The sequence below is a fragment of the Lissotriton vulgaris genome, chromosome 5 (assembly GCF_964263255.1).
Source record: "Lissotriton vulgaris chromosome 5, aLisVul1.2, whole genome shotgun sequence".
Taxonomy (NCBI): domain Eukaryota; kingdom Metazoa; phylum Chordata; class Amphibia; order Caudata; family Salamandridae; genus Lissotriton; species Lissotriton vulgaris.
Window position 1 is genome coordinate 212,836,427 of NC_141693.1, and position 22,856 is coordinate 212,859,282.

The window sequence follows — 22,856 nt, forward strand, 5'->3', positions numbered from 1 at the left end:
GTGTGCTAGTTGCCTAGTGGAATTAGGTGTATTAGTTATTCAAGCTCTAAGCGTCTTTCCTGACCGTATTGTCTAGAGGACAGGCCCTAGGTTTGTTTCTAAGTTGGCTCATAGTTTTCATCAGTCAGAAGTGAGTCTTACTGTGTTTCATCAGAATCCAGAGTTAAGGAGGAAGAGGACTTATATTAGATGTTTTTAAAGCTATTTCTATTAAACTTGCACTGCTCCCTTACTTTGAACTTTGGTTCAGCACGTCAGGGTTATAGCTTTCATTTAGAACACTGAGTCATTAGATCAGTCCCACCATCTCCTTGGCATATCTGGGGGCTGCCTGAATCTATCCCTGGATGGTCCAGTAAAGGGCATGGCTACTTCCTTGACAGAAGTGCAGGGTCTCTATGGATGACATCTGCATAACAGCAACTTGGACCTCTCCTTAGGCTTTTGCAAATCATTATTTTTTAAATTAGGATTACCAGGATGGATTGCTTTTTGGCCCTTGTGTGGTATCAACTGCTTCAAACTTGGGTTGACTTGAGCTAAATATTAAAAAAATAAATATCATTCGGGATTTTTAATTCTGCTTAGGTGTATTGTACTTGATTTTTATACTTGCACTTATACTTACAGAATCTAGTCACTCCTGAGGCACAGCCGGGAGATTTTAGCTGTTTTTTAAACTTGTGTAATACTGTAGTTTGAAACCGGATCCTACCTTGAGCGCTGCTCGCCTGGGCCCTCACTTTCTCTCTGCCCCCCCGCGCAGCCGAGGTCAGCGCTGACGCGGGAGAGGGAAATCCTGTGCAGACTCCATTCCCTGCCTGCCTGGTAACCACGCCCACTTTACCTAGGCCACGCCCCCGCCTTCATAAGCGCGCTGAATACAAGCCGCTTACAGAATCTAGTCACTCCTGAGGCACAGCCGGGAGATTTTAGCTGTTTTTTAAACTTGTGTAATACTGTAGTTTTAAACCGGATCCTACCTTGAGCGTTGCTCGCCAGGGCACTCACTTTCTCTCTGCCCCCCCGCGCAGCCGAGGTCAGCGCTGACGCGGGAGAGGCAAATCCTGTGCAGACGCCATTCCCTGCCTGCCTGGTAACCACGCCCACTTTACCTAGGCCACACCCCCGCCTTCATAAGCGCGCTGAATACGAGCCGCTTACAGAATCTAGTCACTCCTGAGACACAGCCGGGAGATTTTAGCTGTTTTTTAAACTTGTGTAATACTGTAGTTTTAAACCGGATCCTACCTTGAGCACTGCTCGCCAGGGCACTCACTTTCTCTCTGCCCACCCGCGCAGCCGAGGTCAGCGCTGACGCGGGAGAGGGAAATCCTGTGCAGACGCCATTCCTTGCCTGCCTGGTAACCATGCCCACTTTACCTAGGCCACGCCCCCGCCTTCATAAGCGCGCTGAATAAGAGCAGCTTACAGAATCTAGTCACTCCTGAGGCACAGCCGGGAGATTTTAGCTGTTTTTTAAACTTGTGTAATACTGTAGTTTTAAACCGGATCCTACCTTGAGTGCTGCTCGCCAGAGCACTCACTTTCTCTCTGCCCCCCCCCGCGCAGCCGAGGTCAGTGCTGACGCGGGAGAGGGAAATCTTGTGCAGGACACGCCCTTGCATCAGAGGCCACACCTCGACCTCTCCCTTCAAATAAATGTGTTTGCACCGGAAGCGCAGCGGGCGCGCCGACTGCGCGCCGAAGGCACGCCTAAGGCAAGCCCGTCTGGGCCCGTCCGGGACCGGACGGCCCTAGGCCCTGTCACTATGCCCAAATCTCCGAAATGTCAACTTACTTATACTCATGATAGGCTACTTAGACTGAAGCCGCCTAAACACACTAATTGCAAATACATCCATACAGGAGATAACCCCTTTATTAGCTGCGATCTCTGCAATCCGGCCTACGCTGAGGCAGACTGCCACGGCCTTCAACTCGGCCTCCTTAATTGTAGATCCCTAGTTAAAAACGCCCACGAGATAAACCTCCTTATCCGAGATCTTACCATTGACATTCTGTTTCTCACAGAAACGGGGTTTACACCCAACAACGACTTCGATATCGTAAATGCCTTGCCACCTGGCTATCAAATCTGCTCTCTGAACAGACCCCTCGGCAGAGGAGGTGGCCTGGCTGTAATATACAGAGAGCTCTTCTCCTGCAGAATTGACAATGGCAATATCAAAGACTGCCATTTCGCTTTACAGATATCACCTGTAACTTCTCTTTCCGGGCTTCTAGTATACCGCCCCCCCAGGTGCACCAGCAAAGTTCCCTAGCACTCTCATTGATTCTGTCACCCTCATGGCTACGACATCCTCTAATTTCCTACTCCTAGGAGACCTCAATCGCCACTTTTTAGACCCCAAGGACACTACGGTAGCCGAATTGCTGCTGGATCTCACCTCCGTTGGTCTACGGTTACTCAATCTACAGGCTTCCCACGATAAAGGCCATCTTTTGGACCCCATCTTCACCAATATTTTTTACTCCAAATCCCGCCCTTCCCCTTCCCCTTCCTTGGACAGACCATTTCTTTATCCCTATTGATTGGCACCTCGAGGTTCCTCCACCCCAACTGCCCAAAACCCGGGTCACCAACAGACGCTGGCACAAACTTGTGCCTGAAGAATGGGCATCTAAGCTCAGGGAATCTGCCCCTCCCCCTGCTCTTGACCCCGCAACCGTCGATACTGAGTTTAATTCCTGGCTCACCCAATCATTGGACAGTGTGCTACCCTTAACTAATACCCTTAAACGAGCCAAGAGGGTAAATCCTTCCCCCTGGTACACCCCTGAACTGAACGTCCTACGGAAGGAATGTAAAAAGACTGAACGCGCATGGAGGAAGGACAAACTTGCAGACAGGAAAGCTGCCTTCCGAGCATCCATAAGAACCTACAAACTCGCGCTTCGCAACACCAAAAGTTTATTCTATGAGGAAAGAATAAAAAATTCCTCCTGCTCAGCTAGGGAAACCTTTACTATCTTAAAGGAACTTCTCAATGTCCCGGATCCCCCGGCGAAAACCCTCGACTCTAACTCCGCGGGGGACAAATATAACAAACTGGCAAACATTTTCGATGAGAAAATTCAGAATATTCTCGCCTCCCTACCCCTAATTAACACCAGTGTCCTAGGTGGTGATCATTGTAAACCTCTCCCCTCAACTAGCGCCTATCCTGATACTCCTGCTCCTCAACTTGACACCTGCGGCCCGGTATCCACTGAAGAGGTTTCAGTGATGCTCGCCACTATCAAGAGTGGCTCTCCCAGCGACCCGGTGCCCTTACGCTTCCTGAAAAAAGTGGCTCCCATCATTGTTTCACCACTAACTGCCCTCATCAATGCCTCATTACTTCAGGGAAAGGTCCCTCCCAGCTGGAAAGCGGCGGTTGTTAAAGGTCTCCTAAATAAACCTGGATTAGACCCGCAGAACTTAGCCAACTACAGGCCATTTTCCCTCCTCCCGGGGATTAGCAAAATCATTGAAAAATTAGTGAACAAAAAGCTCTCACTATTCTTAGAGTCCAACAACTTACTCAGGAGCTCTCAGACTGGATTCCGCCCAGGGCAGGGCACGGACACCGCCGTCCTGGCGGCAGTGGAGGAGACCAGATGCATTCTGGATACAGGAGGATCAGTGGCAGTGATCCTCCTGGACCTCAGTGCGGCCTTCGACACTGTCAACCACCGGGTTCTAATCCAGCGTCTCAGAGACATCGGAGTGGAGGGCATCGCCCTGACGTGGCTCGAGTCATTCCTCAATCACCGCTCCTTCCGGGTCTGGGAGAACGACAACCACTCCCCTGCAGTTCCCCTCCGGTGCGGAGTACCACAGGGCTCGTCGTTAAGCCTGACGTTATTCAACTTTTGCATGTCCCCACTGGAGGAGGTGGTCACCCCGTTTGGAGTGAAAATCATCAATTATGCCGATGACACCCAGCTGGTGGTGACCCTTTCCCATTCCAACCAAGAACCATCCAACTTCCACAGCTGCCTCTCTGAAATCCAGGGGTGGATGAACAACTCAGCGTTGAAACTCAACAGGTCCAAGACCGAAATTCTGCTGCTTGGACAAAAAGAGCTTTCCCTTCACCCTAACATCTGGCCCACCTGTCTAGGTGAACCCCCTGTCCCCAAAACTGAGGTCAAGAGCCTTGGAATTTGGCTTGAGAAAGACCTGTCCTTTAAAACCCAGGCAAAAAAAACGGCGGGCATTTGCTTTGGGCTACTTAGGTCAGTCAGGAAGATTCTTCCCCTGCTCCCTCCCATTTCCCGGAAACTGCTGATCCAAGGCCTGATTCTTTCTAGGCTGGATTACAGCAATGCCATTTATCTGGGAGCTCCTGAAGCCACCTTCAATACCTTACAGAGAACTCAGAATGCCGCTGCTCAGCTTCACTAACACCCCGGCCAGAACATCGGCCAAGCCAGCCTTAAAGCAACTTCACTGGTTGCCAGTTAGAGAAAGAGTTATGTTCAAGGCTCTCTGCCTTTCCCATAAACTCCTTCATAACAAAGGCCCTCCCATCCTCAAAAACGTTATCACCCCTTACAAAGCCACCAGATCACTCCGGTCGGACCATGAGAACTTCATCACAGTCCACTGAGTGAAAAGGGCCCTCACCGGGGGACGGCGATTTTCTGTGAACACGGCGAACCTCTGGAATACCCTCCCCCGTAAATTGAGGATGGAACCTAACCACCTCCCTTTCAGAAAAGCATTGAAAACGTTCCTCTTTCCCTGATCCCTCTGACTTCCCCTGCAACCCTGCCCTCTCGACTGTCTAGATTCCAGCGCTGGGATGCTTACGGGTTACTACGCGCTTTACAAAACCCTAAAAAAAAAAAACTTGTGCAGTTCTGGTGTTGCTGGAAAACCTTGGTTATGGCCTTATTAAGTAAAAGACAGGGATGAGGAAGGGGGATAAGGAGTTATTGTCCAGAATAATTTAAAAGTAACGTCATTACCCTGATTCCTTCTTTCTCGTCCCAGGTCTTTGATTCTTTCCGTACCTACTTATGGGCACAGCTTCGTTTGAAGCTTGTGTATGGTAATCAGGAGGCATCATGTGTACGAAACCCTTTTATTAGGTGAGGCTGGAGAGATGGGATAGTAAAAAGAGACAATGTTATGTGCTTTGGGACTTTGGAGCTTTGGAAGGGTGTGGCTTCCTTATAAGTGACAGCCTAGGGTGAGGTGAGGAAGAAGAAATCAGAGTAATAAGATTACCTATGAGTAATCTGGAATAAATAACAATTTAACGAGAAGGGTAGCTACTGTTTCTCAAGAAAGGCAAATTACAATAGTAAATAAAGCTATGGTACAATGTCAAAGAGACTTTGAAACCAGCATCAAAGGAAGAATAATGGGTTTGATTGCTGGGCTCAATGATGCTTCATGATATTGTCCCCGAAGCAAAAGACTAGCAAAGAAGTGATAAAACCAGAATCTCAGTTGCAAAATCGAAATTATGTACAGTCGATTTTTGGTGCACAAATTGGATCCCTTACTTGAGAACTATTGGGATGTTATTACTAGGGGCCTGGACACAAAAACATTATTTTTACCACCAATTCAGAGTGGGGACTTTACCAGTGAGGTCTTTCACCAAGAAATGGGATGGTAATACAACTGAATACTGTCCCTGGTGTAATGACCAAAAGGAGAGTGTGGGTCATTTCTTCTTTGCCTGCCCAGTTTATTCAGCTGCTAGGAATTAATGGATTAGGCCCATTTGCCGCCAGTTGAATAGTAGAGAGAGTGTAGAGGTGTTGTGGGCTTTAAGAACAAACACCTCAGAGATTGTGGTTATAGGAGTAGCAAAGTACCTAATGTGGGCCTGGGTTATTAGAGCTAGACACCTTCATGTACATAGATTATAACTTTTAAAAATGGTTTCTTTCTTCATACTAAGTCTTTAAAAATATACTGCTTAATTCTTGTATTAAAATGATGAACTCTGGATGAATCAAGATCTTGTTAAATTTTAATGTATTTATGATTGTTTTTATCACCCATTTTGTAAATTGTCTTTTATGATGTAACATCGAAAATAAAGACGTATGAAACTGAAACTGAGATACCTGTTGCACTTAGGGCTACACTGAGCTATACAAAAATGTGATAGGTGGAATGCTTGAATTAATCTAAGCCACTGGTAATTACTTTGGACACATTTTAGTTCATCATTATTTTTCCTACCCTACTACCTTAGAAAGTAACCGTATGCAAATCAGTCTTGGTCTTCCTCGAATAGCAACAGTCCAGCCCAAACGGCCAGATCCGGTTCCCTCTGAAGCAGAACACAAACAAACCCAGACTGGTTTGGCCTTATCTGGGGCTCATCAGTGGGGTACAGCTTGGTCACAACTGCACAGTGAGCATGAGACCCATGTCTGAGCATACATGTTCTACAGCTGTCACGTATAGTTTCTGGGAATAGTTATTGATTAGCAGGGATATACATTAAGGCCATGGTATATTGTGTTCAGAACTGAAGAGAAGGCTGGCATTTGTGCATAATAGTCCAGGATTTACCACATGGTACCCTGCAATGATGAGCAGCCTTCTGACCGATTACCTTAAAGATACGCAATGAAAAAAATATGCCTCAGGTGGTTGGTTCACTTTAGAATAAATTTAGACTATAAAGGAACCTCATAATAAGTTACAGATAGATGAAGGCTGAAACTGACACTCGAGGAAGAAGAGAGCAACCCACAGAGAGCTCTGGGCTTACCAATGGTAGTGTGGAAACAGAATAGACATTCTGTAGTCTTCTGTAGAACTCAAAAGCTAAGGAAGAAAACTAACCAACAATAAAAATCTACAAAAAAAAAATAAAGCACCAAGACCGAATGGCTTCTCAAGTAACTTGAGTAAAACTTATACATCTGTGGTAATACCTAACTTCAAAAACGTCATAATACCATAATTTAACAAGGAAAGGTAATCTCCGCTATGAGAGAAGCTGTAATAAAGGTGTTATCCAAACCAAGTAAAGACCCTCAATTATATTCCTCTTGAACATCTTTTTAATGCTGATATTAATAACTACACCAAAATACTAGCGGACTTGATGGGATCCTCCCAACTCTGCTCTGCACTGATCAAACTGGTTTTATTGTCTCACGGCAAACTCATGGCAACATAAGGCGGACATTCCACTGGGTTGAAAACGCCCACATGAAAAATTTACCGGTAACCCTGGTATCCCTTGGTGTGAAGAAGGATTTCAACCAGGTGGAACGGTCATGTGTAAAACAAGTGATGAGACAAATGGGCTCTGGATCTTGCTTTGTAATTATGCATGACAAGATCCAAATCATTCTACATCACAAAATGTACATGCCAGGGCTGCCCAGTGTCTCCTCTAATGTTCACATGAATTAGAGTCTCACGCTGAGCTCATCTGAAGATTGAATCAAATTTGGGGAATACCCTTCAGCTCTGATGAATTTCCCTTTATGCAGGGGATGTGCTGTTAACATTAGGAGAACCTGAGTCCATACATCAACTTAAGGCATCTTAAGGTGTTTCTGGTTACAAGACCAATATGACAAAAGCCTGCAATTTTAAACCTAACACGACCATGCCATACTGTCCGAGACGTATACGGAGCACATATTCACCTCTTGCTAGAAAGAGTTAGAAAGGATCTCACTTCATGGTCTAGATGTTTGCTATCTCAGAAAGGACCCACTAAATGATTAGAAAGGATCTCATTTCACGGTCTAGAGCGTTGCTATCCCAGAAAGGGCCCATAAACATGATCAAAATAATTTCATGCCTAAAGTCCTTTATCTAGCAAGGGCTCTTCATTTTGGTGGACGAAGAGTTCTTCACTTTGATGCAGAAGAAAGTTTGAATTGTATATGAGGGGTGTTACATTGCCTTCAGTCGCTTTTAGGGCTCCAGCTTTAAACTGTTTTTCAGCAATGTAAAGAATTATTTAAACTGGAGGAAATGGAGAGGCTTCATTATGCTCAAATTCACCCCTGGCTCTTACACCCACAAATTAACTTTGGTGCATCAACAAACAAAACATTATTTGCGAAAATTATTTGGAAACTGGGAAGGAACAAAGTGGGGTAATCTCCAAATTACATCTATTGTTGTTGTAAGCAGTGCTAATTGAAGAAAGAATCCAAATAAAATGCTAAGTGAAACACTTTGAGCCTGATTACAAGTTGGGCGGGTTTACGCACCAACTGAATTGCCAGTATGGTTTTATTTAACACAACCGATAATTATTCGTAACATTTCGGCAGGTCAAACCTGCCTAAATTTAACAGGGAAAATGTGTACAGTATTTACTGTTCTATGTGGATTTTGGTGTGATAAATGTCAAATTCTGCATGTTATTCCGCAATGGCTCATAATAGGTGTTATTTATTCAACCCAATAAATAATGTACCCTGTGGTATCATTATTTATCAGCAGCGATAAATAATGCCTCAACTTGTAATCAGTAGTTATGGAGAACAAGGGTACCCCATTAGTAAAACCTGGGGTAAAAGTATTGTTAAAGAAAAACAATGGTTTTGGGTGGCCTAAACAGGTCCTAGTAGAATAAGGTATAGTTTAGGTAGATGAATTAATCTTGGGAGACAGTATTGTAAGGTAAGGTAACAAACAACTTTATTTATGCTTACACAGTTGTTTTTCGTTTTTCAGGTGCTCACACATGTGACAAGGTGCTTATAGTGACTAAGTGAAATATTGTTAAAAAACTATATACAAGGTGTCACAAACAAGGGTAATCCCCCAAAAAATATATACAGTAGGGTAGGGGAGTTTCCTTGAATGGGTCGACGGCGTTTCAATCTAAATGATTTTAGATCATCATCAGGACGTGAGCTTTCTTCGCATGAGGTGGTAGAATTATTTTCCAGAAGTCGGCGAGCAAATTGCTTAGACTGTGGTGGCTTGGTCCAACTGTTCAGCGTATTCTTGTCAAGATTTTAGTTATTTTTTCTTGAAAGGTAGCTCTAGCTCAAAGGGTTCATCATAGTCAATGATGGTCCATTTACTAGTTTTGCAGAGGTAGGTATACTGAATAGGAGCAGGTTATTTTTCCGGTAATGGTTGCTGTACAACGTTCCGGCGGGAATAAATCTCCGCGGTCCGCGGCTCTACTACCTCTGCCTCGCTGCTTCGGCGTCTGGTCCAGACCCTTGTTTGTGACACCTTGTATATAGTTTTTTAACAATATTTCACTTAGTCACTATAAGCACCTTGTCACATGTGTGAGCACCTAAAAAACGAAAAACATAACTGTGTAAGCATAAATAAAGTTGTTTGTTACCTTACCTTACAATACTGTCTCCCAAGATTAATTCATCTACCTAAACTATACCTTATTCTACTAGGACCTGTTTAGGCCACTCAACTTGTAATCAGGCCTTTAGAGACTGCAATCTCCTCCTGAAGTTGGAAAATTCTATGTAGCTTAAGAAATGAAGAATTCCATTATATATATATGAATTGAATTATAGTCAACCCAAGCTCCATTGTATGTTCCCTAAGGACTCATAGACCTACTGGAGACGGTGTGGCAGGGTAGGTGACACTTTGGGGCTCATTAGATGATGATCATCCTGGTGTAAACTGGGACCGTCCGCCACACATGCGTCGGTCCCGCACCACAAATCAGGATTCGACCGCCACCATGGTGGATGCATTCTGAAGTTTAACATTGCCGCGGGTGCTGCCGAAAGCAGCACCCGCCTCGATGTCAATATGGCATGTTGCGCATTTCACAGGACTACGTGGCAGGCAGCACTCGGTGCCTGCCACATAGTGCTGTGAAATGTAGGGGGGTACCATGGGTACCCCCTCAGTGCACCCTTGCCTCCTGCAACACAAGAGGGGCCCGAGACAGGCCCCCAAACACAATCCCAGCCAGCCTTTCCATAGCGGTTCCACCGCTATGGACAGCCTGTCTCCAGCCATCATCATATTTTGGCAGATCGTGCCTGCTAGGTACCGCCGCCATTTAACTGGTGAGGACCGCACCGCCAGGCAATCCTAAGGATTGCCTGTGGAGGTTCTGTGGCGGACTGTATTTGCGACTGCCACGGTCACACTGCGATTCCCCCTGCCATCCTAATTTAGCAAGGGGAAACTCGTGGTTGGCGTACCAAAGGACCACGATGGCATGGCTGGCGGTCGCGGTCCTTCCGCCATCGTAATCAACCCCTTTTTTGGTAAAGCTGTTGTAAGCTCCTGTCTTTCTGGTCAGAGGTGGCCAGAACAATACAGAATGTTTTGGGCATCCTTTATCCTTTGACCTGATGGTCTTTATACGAGGTCTCCAGCTGAGCAAGCATGCCCCTATTTCCAGGGCAGACTGGTACATGTCTATGTCTCTTTTGAATGCCTGGAGCAGCAAACCTTGTCATTGCATTTCAATCGGAAAAGGCGGAACCCCCTCTACATCCCAGTGGTTTCACAGACTGGTCAACACTCACTGTGGAGAATCTTGTGAGTAACCTGGAGGGCCTGGAAATCCCCTTTGAATAACAATGGAAAACAATGATAGATCATAGCCCGATTTACTAAACTTTGATGCAACACAGCAAGGTAAGGTGCTGAGCTGTGTTGCGTCAATGGGAGAGAACAGGAATACTTCATATCTACTAAGATATGGCATGGTTCTGCTCTTTCGTAGTTCTGAAGAACTTCTGGCTGCCTAGTACCAACTCTGGCATCCTTGCTCCTAGAGGCTTATTCCTCGTTGTATGAGTGCTGCAGAATGCATCACACATGCAAAGAGGAAGTTATGAGGAGAAATAACGATTTTCAACTAATTACGCCAGCCTGGGGTAGGCACACCATCTTAGCACAAACCCATGTTTACTGACTTTAGTAAATATGGGTTTACGTCAAAATACATAAGTGACTGTGTGGTAAGACCCGGGGTCCGCCCACATAATGCCTCCCTGATGCCAGGGAATGCAAGGCAGTGCTATGCATTGCGTTACTTTTGGGATAAAATCCAACAAGGAGCCGCGCAAATCTTAATTGTATGGTTTGGTAAATGGCAACCTGGCTTTTGCACTGGGATGCGCCAAAAAAGTGGAGCATACTGACACAACATCTTAGTAATTCTGGGCCTTCATGTCTAAGGGCAAAGCATCTCTCTTATTACAGTCAAAATGGAAAACCGTGGCATGATAGTTGAATGAAGGGAGGCTGGGGCATTGAAGAAGCACATGATGATGGCGGTAGTGAAGATGGTGGTGATGAAGCAGAAGATAGAAGCAGTTGCTTTGGAAGGAGCACACATACTAAAAAGATTTGGCATATCCATAGAAGGAAAACAATAAGAAGGAATCATTCTGTTTTAGAAAGGAAATCGGAGCCTACTTATCAAACTTCTGTGTACAAAATGTGATTAATTGAATGATTTAGCGATTGCCCCCGCCCCTTTCTTAAAAACTCAACAAAAAACATGTGATAAAATATCTACTTGAAATTGCTGTCTACAATATTCTTTAAATGTTCGGTACATTCCACATTTTTGTGAAAGTGATAAAAATAAATCCCTACTTGCAAACTGCCCTTTTTTATTAGTAGGATCACAAGTTGCCGCACACACCACATCAAGGGTCAGGGATGCCACAGGGACAAATACAGAAAATGTTCCAATAAACACCTCGCTCAATAGTATCCTCAGAGACTGTTCCACAATGTCTCTCTGTGCCTGGAATATTTACTCTTGGAGTGAATTACTTTTCTTCTGGGTGGAAAAGTAAAGGTGTTCTCCCTAAATCATGCCCCTGCTGTGCAGCCCCTAATGAGTCAGTAGCGCACTTTTTGTTTGCCTACCCGGCTTACAGGGTTGCTAGGAAAATATGGTTAAAACCTTTATGCATGGGGCTGGGCCTTAGATGTCACAAAATTGCCCTACGGGTCCTTTGTACTGACACATCTTCTACTGCTGTGGTGTGTGGGGTAGCCAAATTTCTGGGTAGTGCATGGCAGACCTGCAATAGGAGGGCACAGCGTTCCACTCATTTAACCTAACTGATGGACAGTAGTATGACATGAATTGTTTTTATGGTTTTTATGTAACAAGCTCTGAGCTTGATTTTAGATTATTTAAACCGAGTAGTATAGGAGGATGTTTGTATATACACTAGTGCTGTGTCCCTACTCTTTTATCTTTTTATGTATTGTATAAATAAACTGTATACTTTTATGATGAATTTTCCATCGAATAAAGTAAATACTACTACTCTTGGAGTCCGTTTTCCACCCCTTTAAATGACCTTTTATTTAAAGTGTAGTGGCTGTGAAAACAGACCCTGCAGTCATTTCATCTGTTTTCTATCTTTGTGTGGAGTAACAGACGTAGTCCTAGTCCTTTGAGATGATTACAAGAGCTTTGTAGATGTTGTGGTATTTTCAGACTCCTTTGTCATTTTATTTTCTCATTCTTTTTCTGTTTTCTATGAGGAAGGATCTGGTGGAGTATGCAACTCTAATCTAATTAACTGGCATGGGAAGGCACATTCAAGCCTGCACTCGCAGTACCAGAGAAAGGCGATGACGGCAAAGAAGGCAGCACTTTTGTAGCCAGAGCAGTTGGGGCTCCTCCGCAATGGTGGAGGAGCGTCACCCCTCTCCCTGGCTCAGACCCAGCAAATTTAAAACAAGCAATATTCTTGGATGGTTTTATTTAGCATTTGCTGGCTCTTTGCCAGGGGTGTTGGGAGGGGCGGGGCTTAGGCCTGAGAGGGGGAAGGAGGCGTGCTACATGTACTCCTCTCTCTAAGTGTGCAGATGTGTTTTGGCCAGCCATTTCAGATCAACCAAGTTCATCTCCAGCCCAACTGCACTGAGAAACCCCACAAGAGGCCCCGGTCTTAGCAGGGCATCTTTCCTGCCGGCTCAGACCAATTGGATGGGAGTCTGAATCCCAGGGTCTGCTGGGACCCAGGAAGAGGAGAGGCGGTGAACGCGACGCAATGCTGGAGGCTTCCGGTGGCAAAAGGTACTTTTAAAAAATAAATGTATTTCTAACACCCCCCTGCCCCCCGCGTGAAGTCCACCCGCTAGCAACTCTTTGTTTATGGCGGCCGCTGCTGAGTCAGCGGTCAGGCCAAGGTTAGTAGAAGCCCTGGTTTAAGAGCATGCCAGCAATACCATTCCATACCTGCTTCTGAAAGATGATATTGCTCCAGTTGTCCTCTGTGAACTTGTAGACATCGAGCAGCAAGGTGAGGATATAGTTGCCACTTCCACAGTAGTCCCGCAGTACATCCTGTCGCTCCTTTGGGTACTGAGCCCTTAACTGGGATCAAAACAAAGAAAGAGTTGGTTGTTCACGGTCAGAGTTTATGCCTTGTACTTTTGTGGTGGCCACAGCTTGTGAAGCCATAAGATCTACTGCAAAGGTATTGATTAACATTGTTACTTGGCAAGCATGACCTGGATCATTGTTCAATGGGCTGTAGCCATGGGTCTTGCTCCTACGAATGTGAAGAAATAAGATGCAGAACGTATCAAAAGATTTCGTGAAGTAAAGCCTGGGCTGGACAAAGTAGGGGACTTTGAGCAGGGGGAAAAGCAAATTATGATGCATCAAAGATATCATCATGAATCAAAAAAACAGCAACGCAACTCTCAGGAAAAAGAGGAATCCAAAGGGATAGTCCCCCTACCTTGTGATTTGAAAATAAATGTGTGAATAATTCACAATTTTTCATGTATTGATATTTTAACAGCTGCCCTTGTCAATCTATAAATATTCGCCAAGTGGAAGCTGCCCCATATGGACAGCTTTCGCAGTGAAAGTGACAGCTACAGACATTGGTGGGAGTGGAGAGTGGTTCAAAGGACTGCTGCATACCACGCACCACTGCTTAATTTGAGCCGGTGGTTTCCGGTGCTCAGCCCCAGCATTTAATTGTCAACACGCACTAAGGGCAATTTGCCACATGGTGGTGCTCCTCATATAATTTGGAGATGAGCAGAAAAACGGTTGTTTATTAATACAATACACATAACAAATTGCTAATACCTGCCTCCCCAGCCATTCCTTTAGTTTTGGGGACCTGGAATAATCTGAACTGTCGCACTTGCAGGTGAGAGGTATGGATAGTAGTTGTTTTGGCAGCGATGACAGGGGCGATGGGCGGTGAAAGCTAGAGTGACCTCCTGGTCAGAGCCCTGGCCCTTAATCTAAAAATTAAGCAATGCTGCGCCCCATGTCCCTTTCTCAATATGCCTATTTTGTTAATTCAGCCCAGCCCTTTAATTGACTACAGCATTCACTATACAAATGTTAATGCTGGGAATGAGCTCTCCTGCGCCTTGCAGGCATTTAACTCTGCATTCACAGCCATTAAGAAGCATTCTCAAAATGCACCGTCTCGTTAATGAGACATGATTCCTATTTGGGCTTGAGATTGACAACGTTGTGGTGCCCCAGACCGATATAATCAGACCATGCAAATATTTGCCTTGGTTACATCAAAGGTGGGGTGCAAAAACAACAACCTGGCAATAATACATCTGGCACCATGAAGTTCGCCATAGAACAATGCAACATATTTATCAATGTACTTAAGTCCCACTATAATCAATGCAATATATATTTTTATCATCAAGCGCCTCCACTTATTTTTTTTTAAACCATCTTTATTGAAGTTTAACACTATTGTTGGCAGCTTACGTGATCTTACACAGATGTGCAAATAGTTACATGCTGACGCTGCGAAAATGGTCATAGTTGTATAGTGCGCAAGAGCATGATGGTGTAGTATTTCCAACATTCTTCAACACAACTTAAAGCGTGAGCTTGTAACCCAATCTCTCCAATAGTAAATACAAGTGTGGTATAGAGTTGCTTGCAGTTCATCCAAAAAGGGGATGTAGGAGAGGCGAGGGAGAAAGGGCTGGATGCCTCCATCAGGGGCATTGGTATGCAGACCGAATAGGCCAACAGTGCAGATCTCACATTGTGGTCCACCTTCCCTGTTGGTGAAGCTCTAGGATGAAATGAATGAAGAGACATTTATAAAGCGTAATAGCTACCCTGAGGCATTCCAGCGCTGAGATCGGATGTGGACAGACTGAGAAGGCCCATAATTAAGTGAAATTTTGGAAAAACCATGTTTTGAGTAGTTTAAGGAAGGGCAGCAGGTTAGGCTTCCCCGTATATAGGGGGGGGGGAGCGTTCCATAGTCTAGCAGAGTTATAAGAAAAGAAGCGACTGCCACATCTAGCTCGCTTTATTTTTGGGAGCATTGCAAGAGAGAGGGACGCCAAGCGGAGGTTTCTGCTTGGTCGGTATGGGGTGATCATAGATTGGCTGATTGTTGGTCCATTCCCCCAAAAGGTCTTATGGGTGATACACATAGCCTTAAATTTGATTCTCTCCCTGATAGACAGCAAGTGAAGGCTCCTCAGTGCAGGTTTTGCAGATTGCCGGTAAGGAATCTGAAGGAGCAAGAGAGCTGCACAGTTTTGTGATGTGAGGGAAGAGTGAGGGGGCTGCAAGGGAAGTAGACTGTCCAGTTGCAGGAGGAGTACGATCATCGTGAGGGATGCCATGGTGCGCTAGGCGGAGCGGTCACCGGTGTTGGGTCCTCTGAAGAGTGGGCAGGAGCTCATCCCATGGAGCAGCTGTGGGTCTTCTCCTCAGTCCTCTAAACTCCTGCTGCCGGAGTGCCGTGGCCTCCCCCATGCCCCATGTTATGGTCGCTGCCTGCTCCGTACTCAGGATCGTTGAAGTCTTACACTGCATTGCTGTTAGTTGTCTAGCCATCAACGGTGTTAATTCATTAACACAGTTAGTGGTGCTGCCCGCCATTCGACACTTTTAGTGACCCAGTAAACAGCTATCCACTCTTTCCAGATCTAGGCGGCTTGTGACGGAGGTTATGGCTGTGCAGGTCCAGAACATGCGTACCATGTACACCATAGGGGTGACCGCGAGGGCAATCAGGAGATGTTGTAGGGTATACTTTGTGCACTTTGACCAGTGTGAGGTAGGCTTGGTTTAATATGTTGGACTGGTTGGACTGAAAGCAGTCATTGCGGGAGACTTTTCACAGGTTGGCCAGAACTCATCAAGTGCTTCCACTTATGATGATTAGGTGATATACATTTGGCTGTCAATTACAACAATCAAAACAGGTAAGTGTGCATTATATACATGGAGACCTATGGATTGCAACATTTTGTCTCCCATCAACATTTGAAACATAAACATTAACCTTTCATTTTGCTTCAAAGAATTTGTGAAAATCAATACTTCCACAACTCTTGTTCAATGAAGAGACATTGTTACTGGAATTAATCTATCCACCAGTAGTTAGGGCCATGTTGTGCAATAATTGTACTATTTTCTCAAAATATATTTTCTTGAAAACAAAAAGACAAGGCTGTTAATATGGTTTTCGCCACACCCACTGGGAGGGTACAAACACTGAGGGCCTAATTACAAGTTTGGGGGTCCTCCTGCAGAGCGCTGGCGAGAAATATACAAAATACAATGCCAATGCTTGTTATGGCAGGGCTACCATTAGAAATGATGCTCTAATTAACATTAGAGAGCATAATCACTTTACAAAATGTGACAGAAATATAAATGAGAAATGTTTTCCAAGAGCCTAGAGAAGCAAGTACGAGTTCCCAAGAAACTGAAGGAACCATTTCAAAAAGTGTACTACCAAAATACACTACTAGGCAACTGCCAGGAAGCCCAGATTTAAAAAGACTAATAGCAAGCACCAGAAATGCTACACCAGAAATGCCTGCTGCTCCTAAAAGGTTCCAAGACAGGCTCTTGAAGATGCTGTATTGCATTGCAACATGAACCCTCTAAAAATGGACACATACTGGCAAAATTGGCACTACTCAGAGTGACAATGCTGGAGGATACTCCTCCCTAAATGAAGTTTCGAGCTACAACCATGCAGGACACACAGATGTGTTCGGACCTCGCTGCCAAGCAGACCTTTCATTCCTCCATGCCTCTTCACAGGATGGAAATATGAGATGTTTAGGGGAGAGCGAAATCAGCTCTGTGACAATGGGGCCCAGCTGATGTCCCAATTGCATTCCCTTCATGTTTTTGGTCTGCCGGGACGAAGTTGGCCTGATGCAGCGAGAGACTGGTGATTCCAGCCCCGGTGAGTGATTCCCTTGATGATTTGACCCACCACTGTCCCCTGACTTGCCCTTGGTGGGGCTGCTTTTTCCCCCGATGTTGATAGCAGCAATTGTTTTAGAGTGCGTTCGGATGCAGGAGTGCTGGTAGCTCGACTCGCACCCGTAATACTCCATTGTGGCTGGACCGCAGTACTGTACCATCCAGTCTGTACCACAGCACTGCACACTACAGGAAGGACTGCTGAAATTGGGGTTTCGTTCCCATAACTAGCCATTAGGGGAGCTGCCCAGCCGTCCCTTGTCAGATGTCTTGGATGGCCAATTGCATGCAGTATGGCTTGAGCTCGCAACACTAGTTTGTGGGCCTCCACCTCCTGCCCGAACCAATCTAATATCATTGTGTGCTTGAAGGTCAGATTTGGTCTCCAGTGCATGTCCACAGCACAGTACACTCCGGGCCTGAATGGACTGGCTTAATCTCTGGTCTTGTACCTGGAGCTCACCACCGGGTGGACTCCTCCGCCCTCTGGAGCCGACCTCCCCATACTGCGCCATATATCTATTTCTACAGTCCAATACCCTGCCTGTCGGGGGTCCCCCACATGGCGTCTTGCAGGGTTCTCGTTCCACCTGACTTATTATTGTGCTTGATGTTTACCAGTCTGTGGCATTAGGCAGCTAGGGGGTCGAGTTGACCTGTTGCCAGCACATTTTGAAGGTTTCCTCTCTCAAATTATCGACACAAGGGCCACATCCTCAGTGAATAATGAGAAGTCATCGAACTTCCTCTTGCAATCTCGACCCCACTTCAACCCTACCGCCAAACCTCAGGGGGTTACAGAACACCTATCTGATGCTAACATTCACTTCCTACTGCTGTCATATACCAATACACATAAGGCCCCGAGACCCTTGCTGAGCACCATCCAGGTTATTCCTCCAACCCGCACAGAGAGCCCAGTCTCAACTATAGATCCATGATCAACTATAATCTGTGACAAATTCCCATTACGTTAGTTACCAAATCTCATCTCAGACCTCTCCTCCTTTATTGCAGGTTGGCGGTGAGACTTACCTTAGGCTGTGACCTTCTTATCTTAATTGAAACCTGGCTCAATGATTCATCCCCACCGTTTCTGGACATCCTAGTACCACCAAACTATGATATCATCAGACTGGACAGATCTGGAAGATCTGGAGGTGACATAGCATGCATTTACTGTTCCATACTCAACTTAAAACTATCACAAACAGTTCCAGTGCCATTGTGTGAATACCTAGGTATTGAAATATGGTGCACTAACAAGCTTGTGTGTAAACTTCATACAATTTACCACCCCTGGGTAGTAACCTACATTTTATTGAACAAATGATGGAGACCATCTCCTCTGACTCAGACAAACACACAAACTAGATCTTCCTTGGGGATTTCGATGTCCATTTGAAGGACTTAAATCATCCCATCCTTTACACCTTCATGACCTTCCTCACAGACCTCAACTTCACCCAGTCTTGCGATGGCCCAACACACAACAGCTGCTCCACCTTTGACCTAATCATCGCCAAGGATAATGTGATACAACTTGAATCCATAACCCCCTGTGATGGGTCTGATCACTACTCACGGCTCGATTATGAGTTTGGTGGTCCATGGGAGTGCCAAACCCATGGTGGCAGTCTGTGAACCTCCAGACTGGTAGTCCACCCGCCGTATTACAAGTATGGCGGTTGGGTGGCCACTGGACCATACCACCCGGATCCTTGATCCCGCGGCTGTAGTGCAGCGTTCTGAGGCAGCTATATGCTGGTGGTGCCGCCGTGGCACCGCCACGCATAGAATGAGTTGCCTCAATCCGACCCTTTCTAGAGCGGTGAGCCCTGCCATGAAAGGATGGTGATGAGGCAACTCGCCTGATGCCTCTGTGCTTGAGGTGCATACAGGGGGCACCTGGTGTGCCCCCCTGTATTTTTACAACCTCTGTTCCTGCACAAAAAGAAATGCTAAACATTGTGCATTTCTCTCTGTGCAGGAATGGGCTACAGTGCTCTTATGGCGGTGCCTTTCTAGGGCCCTCCTAGAAAGGCACCACCATGGGACTGCCCTTCCAGGACCACCTGCCAGGATTATACTCGTAATCCAGCGGGTGGTCAGACTACAGGTTTGGTTGTCCAGCAGCAGGACGCTGGCATGGCGGCCCACTGCAAGACCGCCAAACTCGTAACCAGGCCCTTAATCTCCTTTCTTATCCTTGAAAAGGTGTTGTCAAGAAAGGGTCAGCTTCTTAAACCCAGACCATGGTCTAGAGACCTAAGAAATATTACTTCTACCAAGCTAACTGATATTAGCAACAACATCCTACCTCTTCCCGCAAACATGATGAATGTGAATGAGCTTACGATCATTACATCCATTCCATGTCAGACATACTGGACACGATTGCTCCAAAGCAGCTTAAAAGAATACCAAGTAGACAGTCCAAACCCTGGTTCAATGACAACTTACATGAGGAATGGCACATTCTAAGGTTTGCAGTGAGATCTTTCGAGAATCTCTCCATCTGGCTCCCACCCCAAGCAATTAAGGTCATTAAGAAGCTCTTACAACAAATACATCCGTAGGTAAAAAGCAGAATACTTTAGGTCACAACTAGATAATGCCAAAAACAGACCCAAAATCTTTTCTAAATCATCAAACAACAAGCAACTTGCCATTCTAAACACCACTCGGTAGACAGCAAGACACTACCAAACGGCGATGAGTTTTACACCCATTTCAGTATTAAGACAAGGAAGATCTAATTCGAACTGCAACACGCTTCTCAGCATCTGCTTAGCCATGACCAGCCCAGTCGCCTCCCGGCGCAGCTCCGGGACAGTTCTCCTCGTACTGGATATACTACAAAAAGTAAGGCTACCAGGTCTTCCTTCAAAATTGACATACTCACTATAATGACATCAATAAAAACCTTTAACCTCTTAATGATCCTGTGCCTGATTAGCTTGTCAAAGAGCTTCGATCTTCCATACTCCCTTTATGGACAGGGGTTGGCAATGCATATCTCTCTCCGAGGGCATGCTTCCTGTTATCCTAAATATAGGAAAGGCCATCCCAATTTAAAAAAAATGAATGCGCACCAGTCAGACCCCAACAATTTTCTCCCAAAATCTTGATGCTAGTAAAGCTGCTGGAGAAATGTATACACCTACAACTCTGCAACCACATGAAACAATTCCAACTTCTAGACTAGTACCAAACTGGTTTCAGAACTTGTCATAACACTGAAAGGGCTCTGACACATAGTTTACGATGCCCTAAGATTTCCCATTCAGAATGAAGCCTGTCTACTCATACTTCTTGATCTCTCCTCTGTGTTTGATACGGTCAAACATAAAAGCATGATTGACCTCCACAAAAAAAGGATGGGGCTATCTTGTCCCGTTTAAAACTGTTTTTCTTAATTTCTTCATTATAGAACTCACAGAATCAAAGCCAGTAACAACTGGAGTACCTCAAGGTTCCAAGCTCTCCCCTATGCTATTCAACTTGTTCATGGAACCTCTTACAAACATTTTGAAGCTCTCAAACATTCATTATCACATGCATGTTGAGAACACACAATTGCTTTTGAAAATTTCCTCTCCTGAAGATATCCAAACACTCATCTTCAACCTTCTGAAAACTAAGGGGAACCAGCGGAGTGTGCATAGTTTTGCCTACTCTGCGCTCCGCTAAGAACGCGGAGTTGTAGGCAGAACTCAGACTCCGCAGCAAAGCAGAGTTAGCCAGCCCCCACCTGAGAAAAAAGACTCCCCGCCTCACACTTCCCCAATAAAAAATATTAAAACCTACATTTAAAAAGAAAAAAAGGCACTTACATGTACAGTGGCGTGCGACTTGCGAGAACTGCGCATGCGCATGCACTGTGCCAGCTCCGCCCAGGTTACTGAAAAGCCAACATTGGCTGAACCGTAATCGCCGCATGAACAACCCCCTCAAAACGGAATTCCTTTTGATTCCCCCTCAAAATCTCTCTGCCCCATAGATGATTGGCTCAAACAACTAACAGTTCTCAACTGCTCCTCCCACATTATTGACTCGATCTCTATGCATAAAACTGGGCAAACATCTGAATATGCAAGATCATTTAAGTGCAACCATCAGGGGAGCCATTTACTTAATTATCGTTCTATGGACAATCAAACCCTTTCTGCCCCCTGTGGATTTTCAGTTAGCAGTTCAATCTCAATCTAAATTACAGGAGTGCTACTCTTGCTGGTTTACCCAAAGTAAAGCTGGCCCCCATTAAAGGCCACATTGAACTTAGCTGCCAGACTCATAACAGGATCCAGGAGAATCGACCACATTACTCCAGCCCTAAAACATCTAAAATGGCTCCTGTTTGAAACTAGACTCTAATTGAAGATTGCATGCATGACACATAATGCCCTTCACCATAACTCTCCTGTCTACCTGGCCCAAAAACTCGATCTATCTGGGGTAGTCATTCAATAGGAAGCGGTAGATCCCCAGGATTCGTTGGGGGGCCACCACTGTCAAAGATTGTAGCTTTCCATATCTTCCACTTTCCCAGGAGTCTTCACAGAGCACAGGAAGGTAATTAAATTATGGGTAATCATGCGGAGCCGCCAGGAGCTGGATTCCCCTCTCTATGATCCTTACGGACCCATGGGAAGCAAAAGATTTCTACAGTGGCTGACAGAGTTTTGACAGAACCAATAACTTAGACTCTCCAATCTTTAATAGAGAGAGAGAGCAAAATACTTATTTACAGAAAGGAAGGGAAGACCAGGGATATGTAGGGACGGGAGAGAAGATACTACGTCTAATACATCTGTATTGTAAAGGTATAAGGGATCTCTTGCTGCAATGGGGAGAGCATGGAGGGATCAGGATAGCATGTAATTTGTCAAAAAGGATTTAAAAGGAAAAATGAAGGGGGGGATGTTGGAAGGCACCATGTTTTCTGTAATTATGTGACAGCTGGAAATAAGAATAGTTCCCTTTGATTTGTCTCCCTCTGCACAACTGGCTATAAAGTTGGTTTAGAAAGTTCATGTAGGGACTATCCATGATATTAACAGTGAGTTTATGTAGGAACTATCTATCCTATTAAGAAAGAGTTAATATAGGGACGTTCCAGGATATTAATTGAGAGTTCTTGTAGGGATTATCCATGATATTCAGTAGCAACAAAGTTGGATTTCCGATTGGAAAAACAGATCTCATTAAATCGGGTTAGACAACCACTTTTCATCACACCAGTTTCCATGTATTTTGCATTATCAATTTTATTTTCCAGGCTGACTAAACTAACCTCACATCTAAAATCCACTTTCCTACCCGTCCCCTGAACTTTCCTCTCCCCCCCATTTTTCTTTGATGATATTTCTTTTAATCAAGGGGTTCCCCCTAAGCTCCAATGTGTGTTCCCACATGAAATCCTCATTCCCTTTTGCTAGTCTCCTTCCTATTTGTTTTCTACTGTTATTTGCTTGCTGACAGAATGTCAACCTTCCCTTTTCCTGTGTTTTTGCAAACCCCGCACTATCACGCCCCTACTTCTTTCTGCTCCACTCTCCATGTGTTTTGTTTATTTACCTTTTCTTTCTTTTCTTTATCTGAGTCTGTCTTCAGGTGTTCTGTTCTTTCTAGAGCATAAAAATAACAGAAAACCATGACCTATGAATACCTTAT

At 45.1% G+C, this 22,856-nt stretch overlaps 2 protein-coding genes across 2 annotated transcripts in view; one reads left to right on the forward strand and one right to left on the reverse strand.

Moving 5' to 3' along the window:
• The window catches only part of LOC147710516 (ectonucleoside triphosphate diphosphohydrolase 8-like), a 615,095-nt gene that overhangs the window by 374,039 nt on the left and 218,200 nt on the right, over positions 1 to 22,856 (forward strand). The window lies entirely within an intron of this gene.
• LOC147710518 (ectonucleoside triphosphate diphosphohydrolase 8-like) overlaps positions 1 to 22,856 on the reverse strand; it is a 409,769-nt gene that overhangs the window by 8,019 nt on the left and 378,894 nt on the right. Inside the window, exon 9 of the mRNA XM_086921188.1 lies at positions 13,176 to 13,313. Coding sequence (XP_086777314.1) covers positions 13,176 to 13,313 — 138 coding nt within the window. The remainder of the gene's footprint in view (positions 1 to 13,175; positions 13,314 to 22,856) is intronic.